Source organism: Andrena cerasifolii, chromosome 6 (genome assembly GCF_050908995.1).
Source record: "Andrena cerasifolii isolate SP2316 chromosome 6, iyAndCera1_principal, whole genome shotgun sequence".
In the NCBI taxonomy this organism is placed as follows: domain Eukaryota; kingdom Metazoa; phylum Arthropoda; class Insecta; order Hymenoptera; family Andrenidae; genus Andrena; species Andrena cerasifolii.
Genome location: NC_135123.1, coordinates 5,443,823 through 5,454,278, shown reverse-complemented (window position 1 = coordinate 5,454,278; position 10,456 = coordinate 5,443,823). Strand labels below are relative to the sequence as shown.

The following is a 10,456-nucleotide window of genomic DNA, read 5'->3' as shown; positions in this document are numbered from 1 at the left end:
ATAATTCAAGTTTGATAACTGATAAGTATGTACATACTATCATTTATATTTAGTCTTAGAGCATATAAACATGGAGGAAGCATGAAATGGGCGAAAATGTCGCCAACATCACGCGAGAGAGAAAGACATGTGCGAGCGAGAGAAGTATCGAGTCCTAATCGCCGTCCTTCTCTCGCTCGCACGATATCGGCGCATGCGCATTACGGTCGATTAGGACTCTATACTTCTCTCTCTCTCGCACCAGTTCGCACATGTCTTTCTCTCTCGCATGATGTTGGCGACAGTTTCGAGGACAGGAAACATAAGGTAATGAGACCACCATGTATATATGCTCTAAGCATCTGCCTGGATTTGATTGGCTGCATTCTACGCATGCTCCATACCGCTAATTATGAAAAAGTGTTTGCTACAGATTAGTACATACAGACGTCTAATTGTAAGTATATACTAACGAAGTGATTATTCACGAATATAAATTGTAAAGATAATGAAAATTGAAGAGAAATATGCACCTATAATTATTAAAATATATGAGGTGAATACGCACTGCATACCACACTACGAGAAACGATTCAAAGATGATCTTGTCGAAGCAACAGCCAATAGAAAGAAGGCGTATGTTACCTTGTCGCCCCTCCCGCAAGGATATCACCCCGCGCAACTATGCCTCCGTCCCTATATTCCTATGTCCGTGACATTTTCGTCCATTGCAAGCTTCCTCCATGTTTCTATGCTCTAAGTTTATAGTGGACAAGTTCTCTAGGTTGAACAACCATGACTAATAGCAATCGAGTGCACCTTCACCCGCAACTGAAATTCATCTGCGATAGAAATGGATAGAAAAAAAAGAAGACATTTGTATACACATCGCATCGGAGAATTTTAAAATGTTGCTTGATCTTTTCATTGGTTAATTACAGCTGAACGCAAGTTACTACCTTTCCAATTGGCGGAATGCTTTAATGTATGAATAAACACTTTACAATTATTACAGTGTAATCTTATCATTACCTTCCGTTGGTCTGTATTTTATCGTTTTTGTCACGAGGAAGGTGTACTTCGATTCACATGCGATAAGCGTTCATTCGGAAAAGTAATAACATTTACAAAAGAAACTCATTCCAAAATTTACTTCCTCTATTTTACTTCATTATTTTAAATCGATCTCGTCTATTGATTAATGTTAACATTAAACATGCTATCCACGAGAATTAATTTGAAAATTTTAACCGCTACCCGCAGTAATAAATTTATTTCGGCATGCGATATGAAAATTTCCAAATTTCTGTGCAGCCAAACTGCTCGCCAGTCGGCCACTTGTAAAAATCTTACTTTTTTCGAGGAACAGCTGAGAGAAGTTTTCAAATTTAAAAACACCAACGTCAGTAACTGGATTATTGAAGTGAGTTTTATTAATGTTATTAACATCACGCATTATTCAATCTGTACTTAATATTCTATATTAGCAAACATAACTTCAAAGCAAGTTAATCAGTCGAACATTAATTTTATTTAATTTCAATCAGTTTACTTTGCATTTAGGGGTAATTGTATTTTTCTACGCCGCACGTATATAATAATATTAAATCGTTATTTCAGAATAAAGCTCGTACACTATGCTCAGAATATTCTGTGAGCGAAAAACAGGAGAAGCAACAAATTCTACGCGTATTAGCATGCAACTATGCTGTTCAACACGGCACTGTATGCGATGTAGCAAAAAAATTAGTCAGTATAGAGGTTTGTATGTTACTTATTTCTGTACATTATTCTCAGACGAAACGATTAACAAAGCCTTCGATTTAATTGGAGATTAAATCTGAAAGTTATGGTTCCATTCTTATTCTAGCCTGATAATGAAAGGCGAAGGATTTCCTACGAAAAGAATTTAAAAAATATTCTCGTACCTGATTATCAATGGCTGTTTATCATGATCGGAAGACTTGAGAACGGTGTGAAATTTCTGGTCGATTTAAGAACCGATATTATGGTAAGAGGCTTGGGATAATGCAAATTTCATTCACTAATTAAATACAGTTTAACAATGCCTTATAGAGTTTGATATAATTAAAAGTAGAAATAGAAATTTACTCAGAATTATTTCTTGTAGGTTTAACTATTGGAGATTGTATTTTATGAATATTGTAACGCAAGAGAATGAGCAAGAAAAGACACTGTTTTTGCATAACTTTGAAATAATATGAATTAACTCCTGACTTAACTGACTTTTGGTAGCGCACGAAAATTAATTATCTTTTCTGTGAATGTTTTTACCAGGAGTTAATGGTGGAAACCAAAGAAGCGGATGCAAATATTATGATACAACAGTTAAATGTTACGTTGCGCGATTTACTATTACTCTGGTTTTCCGTAGGATTTCTGCACATGGAAAGAATAACATGGCAAAGTGCGTGCGACATGTTGCAGAAGGTAGACTTCTTATAATTAGTTTCGAGGCGATAATTGAGGGGTCATTCTGGTAATCACGCCGCAAAATTCGGCAACATTCAGGTTTTTTTTTCTCAGCGAATACAATGAATAACAATGTCAAACTTTTTTTTCATTAAGGGGACCTTCCGGTCTAGAACCCAAAAAATTAGGTGATCGTTAGGAATTAATTAAAGGAAAACTACTATATATAATTTAATGGGACTTTTGCATTGTATTAAGGATATCTTAAGTTATAGAAATATATTTTTTGTTTTATAATTACTCATTGCAGACGGCACTGGGGAGTTGTTAAAGTCAAGGCGTCAAAAAATTGATCCAAATCGGTGGGACCTGTATCTCCAAATGTTATTATCAGATTCGACTGAAACTTTTATTATTTTGAAGAATATACTTCTGGCTAAGGGGAAACCAGCAAAAAAATACAAAAATGACATTTTTTTAGAACATAACGACACTTGAAGTTTGAAATAAATTTTTCCCTATAGTTTTCATCCTTTCAATGCCTTTGAAAATTATATATTTTCAATTATTTTAATTTTTTACTGGCCTGTCCACGAGCCAGAATTATATTCTTCAAAATAAAAAAAGTTTCAGTCGAATCGGATAATAACTTTTGGAAATACAGGTCCCACCGTTTTGAGAACACTGTTTCGAGAAAAACGCGTTTAAAGTTTTACGTTTGCCGCTACTCAAATGCCTATAACTTCGAGAATTTTACGAATTTCAACAAATCCTTTTAAACACGTATTCCTAAAAGGTTGAACATTCGAAAAATGAAATAAAAAAAATCGACTTTTAGACCGGAAGGTTCCCTTAAGCTACTTGTAATGTGTACGGAACAATTTTTTAAATACACTTTTAATTGTGTTTTTTCAATGTTACCTGGAACTCACAATTGCGCCTTTGGAAAGACGGCGTGAGTGATTTCTGCTCACAGACTCGTCTGAAATAAAAAAACCAAGCTGATTCTTAATCATTATGAGTACCGCTATCGCAGGTGCCAGAATTAGCCACATAAGTCAAAATTTAACAAAATTACGCGCATTCAAACTTCAAGTAAGGATGGGAAATTCCGAAACCTGAAGTTTGAATGCGCACAATTTTGTTAAATTTTGACTTACGTAGCTAATTCTGGCACCTGCGATAGCGATACTTATAATGATTAAGAATCAGTTTGGTTTTTTTATTTCAGACGAGTCTGTGAGCTTAAATCACTCCCGCCAGGGAGGTATTTCTTTTCAAAGGCGCGATTTTGAACTCCAGATAACATTGAAAAAACACAATTAAAAGTGTATTTAAAAAATTGTTCCATATAAGTTACAAGTAGCTTAATAAATGAAAGTTCGAAATTGTTATTCATTGTATTCACTGAGAAAAAAAAGCCTGAATGTTGCCGAATTTTGCGGCGTGATTACCAGAATGACCCCTTAATCGAAGAACAGCAATGTTAATAACCACCTGAAACTATTAAGGTTTCAGATTACGAAGCAATACATCCTGTGAAGAATTGGTTAGATTTAAAACAAAGGGTGGGACCCTACAGGAGATGTTATATATTCACTCATCCGTCTATGCCGAGGGAGCCTCTCGTTGTGTTACACACAGCATTATGCGATGTAATACCAGGCACGTGGTAATATCAATTAGTAATATTCCATTTGTAATATATATTACATGGATATATTATCAAATTGTAGATAGCGTAAAAGGTATTGACAAAGCCAAAGCTAGGATACTTGGCGATGCAAAAAAAGAAGTAACATTTTTGGAGGAAGACAAGTCTAAAATAAAAGCTGCGATATTTTATTCGATCAGTTCTACGCAAAGAGGACTACAAGTAAATAAGTATTATGAATGTTATGAGTATACGTACTGTTCGTAAATTTAAATACGAATATCAATGCAAGACGTCTACGATAAAAAGAGAAATATCCTTTTCCTTCCATAGGGTATTGAACTCGGTAATTATCTAATTAAAGAGGTAGCAAGTGAAGTGATATCTGAATTTCCTTTGATACATGAATTATCCACTTTATCGCCAATACCGAATTTTAGAATTTGGCTGCTTGAAAGAATGAAGCAAGGTAATTTTAACAACTACTTGTATACCTAGGAAATAAATGTATTATGTTTCTATATGAACTGCTTTCTTCCAGACCTACATTGTGTATTTACAAATGACGAATGCAAATTGGTGCAGAACGTTTTGAAAGAAGATAATATTGTGGCCAGCTTAAAAAAGATATTTGATAACTCGTTGTGGACCAGCGACGAAAACTTGTGTAACGTTTTAAAAGAGCCATTACTTCGTGCTTGCGCGTGGTATTTATACAAAGAGAAAAGACGGAATTATGCTTTAAATAACGTTGGTAGGTCGATTAACCCTCGGTTGTCACACTGGATCAAATTGACCCGGCAATTTTTTAAGCAAAAAACTTTTTGTCGGAACTCTTATTGCTTCAAATTTTTTTTTAAGCATGACGACACTTTAAATGTCAACTTTCAACGATGGGCATATATTCTACAATGTTCAAACTTTATCTCAGAATTTTGGAGACTTAATTTAACAAATAGTTTTTAATTGACAACTAATTGAAAATTGGCAGGGTCAAATGGACCCAGTGTGACGACGACGTTCGAAAAAAGTAGGTGTGATAACCGAGGGTTAAATAAAGTTAATTCTAATATATACACCGTTGAATTAATGTTCTTTTATACTGTAGCAAATTTTCATCTTCGCAATGGAGCTGTTATGTGGAGGATAAATTGGCTGGCTGATCCTTCTCCACGCGGTGTCGCAAACAGTTGTGGTATCATGGTCAATTATAGGTAATATAATAGTTATTTTTTTTTTAAGTATATTAATTTAATGTACTTTATGCATTTTATATCTAAACAAGAAATTCGTTTCCTTGACAGATACTATCTAAATGACACAGAGAAGAACAACCAAAATTACATTCAGAATTATTTCATAAATGCTTCGGAAAGTGTAATCGATCTCGTTACACGGCAAGAAAGCTTATGCAATAAATTTTAGAACTACAAGAAGAAAGATGATTTTTCTGTGAGGAGTATACACATATGGTAAGATCGTATAATACAGGAGAAATTGTTTTGAATAATTCTGTTGCTTTTATTTGAAATGGGACTGAACTGTGCAGTATTTTCAATTTTCAATGAGCCGAGTGCATTAAATACTCCCGATTAATTACTTCAACAGACGTGATTAAAGTATGAAAATTTGATAGGGTAGAAGCAAGAATGCATAATTTGTAAAAAAAAAACAAATCAAAATGGTTGACACTTTAGAAAAAAAATACACTTGTTAAAGAAAAATCTGGAACTGTTATAGAAATCGCTAAAGAAGAAATGATCGTATAGGTGCAGTTTATAGAAATACTAAATTTTGTGTTGTTTAATTTTAAAATTTCATTTAGTCTTACAACTTCTACTATTTTTATTATGTACATTACAAAGATTTCGAACACTTCCATAAATGGTAATATCATCAGAAAGTACCTCATTCTATATATAAGCATCTAGACATTTCAAACCTACGCTATCATGTATCAAAATCATTTACATAAATCGTATCATATGTCGTGTACATTCTAGCTCATTCCCATTTCTAGCTATGAGCAATCAATTAAAGAACTTCATTTTTATTACTCTTCAAATTTTATGTTTTTATTAAAGATTATTAAATTTGTTCATTTATACAATAGCTGTTTCCTGTCCAGCTTAAAGACAGCACAATGGTCTGCAAGCAGATCTGAAATAAATACATAATTGGTATTACCGTGACAAAGATATTTACGTGGATTCCTGCGGAAGGTCGCTACTTAATAAAGGAACTGCGTTTTTCTAGGTACCTGTAGTCAAGGCTGGGTTTGGTGAAAGTTTGTGGGAAGATGAGGTCTACTTTCTAGTTTTGTATAATCCAAATGAAATTCTTTTGCTACTTTTCTCCAACTTTGCGCATCGAAATAATAATAAGTACCACGTTCATATGTTGAAGTTTTTTCTACAAGTCCCAATCCTGGTGCTTGTGTTATCCATACCTTCTCTTCCATATGATACCGCCACTCTCTACTGTACCTTTACAATTACGCAAATGCATGTACGATTAATTCGACGGAAAGTTTTACCGTGACATATAAATGTAATGGACACTTACAACTCCGCTGCCGCTGCTAATTGCAGCACATCCCCAACATGTGTATAAAACATATAAAATAGAAGATCATCCTTGTACCGATTTAGTTTAACTGGTGCTAGTTTATCTCTAAAATAAATTAGGTTCAAATTACTAGCGATGCTCGCATGGCGAAACACTCATTTGTAATTTAAAGAGACAAGCTACCTGATTGCGGCATTAATCAGATATTCTGGTGGCACGTGAAAATCAATATCCTGAGGTCGACACGGTGTTTCTGCCCAGGGCCCACCGAAATTTTGGTAAAGATTCTCGGGCGAATTGAGGTTTAATCCTAACGCAGTTAAATCCTGGCCTAGTGCCAAAGATACTAGATTCGGATCTGTCTCTGCCGCCCTAATAAATGTTAAAAGCCCAACCATTCCAAACTGATCTTTCACCATACTTGCTGGTATATTGGTAACTTTGCCTACAAATTTAACGACCACGTAAGAAAGACGAATGCTGCGCAAACGGTCGTGTAGAATTTGTTACGAATGAAACAGTGAGTATCGAGCAATAAGAAACAACGATTTATTTGATTGATTGTCGTAATAGTAACAGTACCATCGGGAGATGTTTGTATGCCTCTTTTAGATGATTGAGATTTCTCAGATCCGGCTGCCCTATTCGCTTGTAGCACGTCCTGTCCAAGTTCAGGACCAAGCCCAACGGGTATACTCTTATCGCCGGATACACTGCCGCCCGGTGACGGCCCTTCTCTATTTTGCGTTCCCGGTAATGCTGGGAAATCTTCGGAACTCATAGTAAACTCGCTTGATTCAGATGTCGGTTGCTTTACCATTCCAACTATAATCCACACATAACACAACATGAATACGACTACGCTTGTGAGATTCTACATTAATCTAAAACTTGTGTGTATTCTATAACTTAAGAAATACACGATTATGCATATTATTCGAAATTAAACGCAAAGTGTAAAGAAGTAAAAAAAAAATGTACTTATGGCATATTAATAGAAAGACTTTAACCTTTTGCATTCGTATCTCAGTTGTCCATTTTCGTCAGTCCACTATGAGCAATATTCTGTGGACTATCTAGTGCATTTCACACTAGACTCTAGTGTACGTTTAGGACTGATGTAAAAATGGTGACTGGTAATTATTGAACAAGACGGAAAGTACAAAGAAATTTATAGTAAGCTTCTTAACATCGGCCTGCCATAGGAACCAGCCTTATTAAGCCACTCAACATTGTGCAAAAGATTAATCTTATATTCACGTTAACGTTTAAGCTATTCGTTAATACAAACCATAAGGTTGCTTTCCTGGCATAGGACTAGGTTGCGGCATAGAATCTCCCTGTCCTCTGTTCGTTAACGAAGGGAACTCGGACAGATCCAATAACGGAGGAGTACTTGTGTCTCCGCCTCCTCCGCTGCCGAAAACAGAGTGAAAATTATTGATTTGTCCTTGAGATCCGTAATTACGACTTTGAGGTATTCCAAAAGTGCCCATGCTACCCATTGGATTCGAGGTTCTGTAAATACCCGTTAACATCGTCATTTATCCGCCGAACGTGTCGCCGCGCGACAAGCATAGATACCCGGACCAATCGTCGCGGAACAAGAGAGCTTACCCGAGCGCAGGCATTGTACGTCTATCCGTAAAAGCTCTCTGTCCGAACAGTCCTCTGCTTCCCATAGGAGAGAGCTGTTGCTGCTGAGGCTGGTGACTGTTCTGTCCACCTCCCGCTGCCGATGCTCCAGGGTAAACGTTAGCAACTACTACCGCGGAATTAGCCGAGCTCGAAGTGCTCGCAGATGAGCCAGAGAACATGCCCGAGGTAGGTGTGACATGACCCGTCAGGGTCGACGAATTTAAGCCCCCCCCACCGCCCGCACGAGACGTAAGGCTTGCGTTCGCAATACTGCGTGGTAGCTGCTCAAAGTTCAGGTTGGCCATAGCCCGGTGGCTCCACTACAAAGTACCCGCTACGGCGCGCCGACAGACTTTTATCGTCAATTACCACAGTCACTTCTTTTCTATTGCATCGCTTGTAAGCTGTTTAACTTCATGGAGGCGAGGACAATCCATGATAATAACTCCTAGTAGCAACCTGTAACGGGACGAGGCAAATGCGAGATTTGTAACGTTATTCTTGCGACTTAAAGTCCAGTCTATTATATCTATATGATCTTTACCTCTGTATTACAGCACCACGGCAATAGTCATATCAAAATCGAAAGCAGGAATGGAGAACGGACCTATCGACAATTAAGAAACATTTTATTCTCACGTAAATATCTGCGATACTTTAAAATAACGCAGGTACTGTCGTACTGTATCGTAATACAAAAAAGAAATAATAGCAGCTTCGACTCTTATGCTTCTGTTAAAATAGCTCTTCGGTAAAGTAATCGCGTAGTTGGCGAGAAATGTTTTCACACGGAACTTGCCGCGTTCCCTCTACTTTTCGGATACTGAAATTTTTATGCCGTTCTCGAGCAACGCGACGCTCGTACGATGTTATAAGGTACACCCCGGTGTTCTAGAGCTCGCGGTCGTTAAGATATAACATTACGTTAGAAATTACTTAGAAACTAACCTGAATATTATTCTGGAAAATTTTCATACTTTTACATAGATCTACAATCGTGAAAATCAATACGGTATCGGACTACTTTTAGCAGTAACAGCTTGCTCCTATAATCAATCGCCACTAGTGGCGATATAATAATATAACGAAAACAGTTAATTAAAAGCAGCTCCTTCGTCGCTGCCGTGAATGTTTCCGAATCCCGATCATTATCACGCAACAGAGGCGGCTTACAATCGCCGAGAAGCTCGGCGGCAGGGGCCAGTGATTTTGACATTGTAATGATAGAAATCAGTAACAAGCACAAAGAAAGCAAAGGTTATAACACCTATGTAATCAAAATATTGAGGGAGAAATGGACCAAATTTGATTACCTATGTTATTGAATCCGTCGTTAAGTTACTGCACGAATGAATCCATTAAATTCATAATAAACAAAGTAAATGAGCATAAAAAAAAACACAAAAACGTCGATGTTGACTTGGAATGAAATGCGATAAGGAGGAGAGTTATCTGTGATAATTAGTGTCCCGTGCGGAGAAGATTTTTGCGCGAAATGTCCCGAAAGATCAAACTTTCATGCACATCCCGATACTCTCAACAAATAGACTTCTGTTTTGTCATTCAGTTTCACACAAACTTAAACAACACTAGAGACACGAATTTCTGCCATATTAACCATGTCTACAATCGTGTTCAAGTTAGCTACCAAAATACGCTGAGCCAGTAGCATCGGCTGTTTTACAAGCGAGATTTAGCAGTGATAATTGTTGGAAATATTATCTGGCTAATAATGCTGCGTAAATAACTGTAATAGCTTTCGACGCGTTTCAATAAATAAATGTATTTTAATTCTGAATATGACTATTGAATTGTTGATCGTTGTCCCTAGAAGTTTCAGCTCTAGGAGAAATATGTTTCAACTTATAAAACGTCACAATGAGGAGCTGATTATTTAATATTATATTTAAAATACTTCACCTTGGAAGCGTTGATTATTATTTAACGCGTAAAGTAGTTTACGAGATGAATCTAGAAATTAACATTAACGTCCAATCCAATACCGAAACCTATAGGGATTATTTGCAGGATCACAAATTATATAGGGCGAATTCCACTTTAGCCCAAATCGCCCGTGATTTTCATTAAGCTACCTAAGCTATCCTGTATGCAACTGGACGCAACGTCAAGAAATTCAAACTCAATTTTCTTGAAAATTAAGCGCGATATGGAAAAAAGTTATTC

The 10,456-nt window shown here is 36.5% G+C and overlaps 2 protein-coding genes across 8 annotated transcripts; one reads left to right on the top strand and one right to left on the bottom strand.

Annotated features, from left to right (window-relative positions):
- The first annotated feature begins 776 nt into the window (after positions 1 to 776).
- On the top strand, positions 777 to 6,462 carry LOC143369610 (malonyl-CoA decarboxylase, mitochondrial). 4 transcript variants are annotated; one of them, XM_076813764.1, is made up of 12 exons: positions 777 to 964; positions 1,243 to 1,402; positions 1,600 to 1,740; positions 1,850 to 1,990; positions 2,278 to 2,430; positions 3,924 to 4,081; positions 4,153 to 4,288; positions 4,400 to 4,535; positions 4,608 to 4,820; positions 5,175 to 5,280; positions 5,371 to 5,538; positions 6,323 to 6,462. In XM_076813764.1, exons 2-11 carry the CDS (start codon positions 1,268 to 1,270, stop codon positions 5,489 to 5,491), a joined length of 1,440 nt encoding a protein of 479 aa, XP_076669879.1. In that variant the 5' UTR covers positions 777 to 964; positions 1,243 to 1,267; the 3' UTR covers positions 5,492 to 5,538; positions 6,323 to 6,462. The 4 variants fall into 4 exon arrangements, with proteins under 4 accessions (XP_076669879.1, XP_076669880.1, XP_076669878.1 ...); XM_076813763.1 differs by lacking the exon at positions 777 to 964 and having other exon boundaries at positions 1,157 to 1,402; positions 3,924 to 4,077; positions 4,149 to 4,288; XM_076813762.1 differs by lacking the exon at positions 777 to 964 and having other exon boundaries at positions 1,157 to 1,402.
- On the bottom strand, positions 5,909 to 9,929 carry Rga (CCR4-NOT transcription complex subunit regena). 4 transcript variants are annotated; one of them, XM_076813767.1, is made up of 10 exons: positions 9,586 to 9,929; positions 9,221 to 9,334; positions 8,817 to 8,879; positions 8,252 to 8,731; positions 7,926 to 8,152; positions 7,217 to 7,459; positions 6,818 to 7,079; positions 6,632 to 6,739; positions 6,327 to 6,552; positions 5,909 to 6,226 (listed from the first exon to the last, which is right to left on the bottom strand). In XM_076813767.1, exons 4-9 carry the CDS (start codon positions 8,575 to 8,577, stop codon positions 6,333 to 6,335), a joined length of 1,386 nt encoding a protein of 461 aa, XP_076669882.1. In that variant the 5' UTR covers positions 8,578 to 8,731; positions 8,817 to 8,879; positions 9,221 to 9,334; positions 9,586 to 9,929; the 3' UTR covers positions 5,909 to 6,226; positions 6,327 to 6,332. The 4 variants fall into 4 exon arrangements, with proteins under 4 accessions (XP_076669882.1, XP_076669884.1, XP_076669885.1 ...); XM_076813769.1 differs by having other exon boundaries at positions 9,221 to 9,318; XM_076813770.1 differs by having other exon boundaries at positions 9,221 to 9,261.
- Between the last annotated feature and the right edge of the window lie 527 nt (positions 9,930 to 10,456).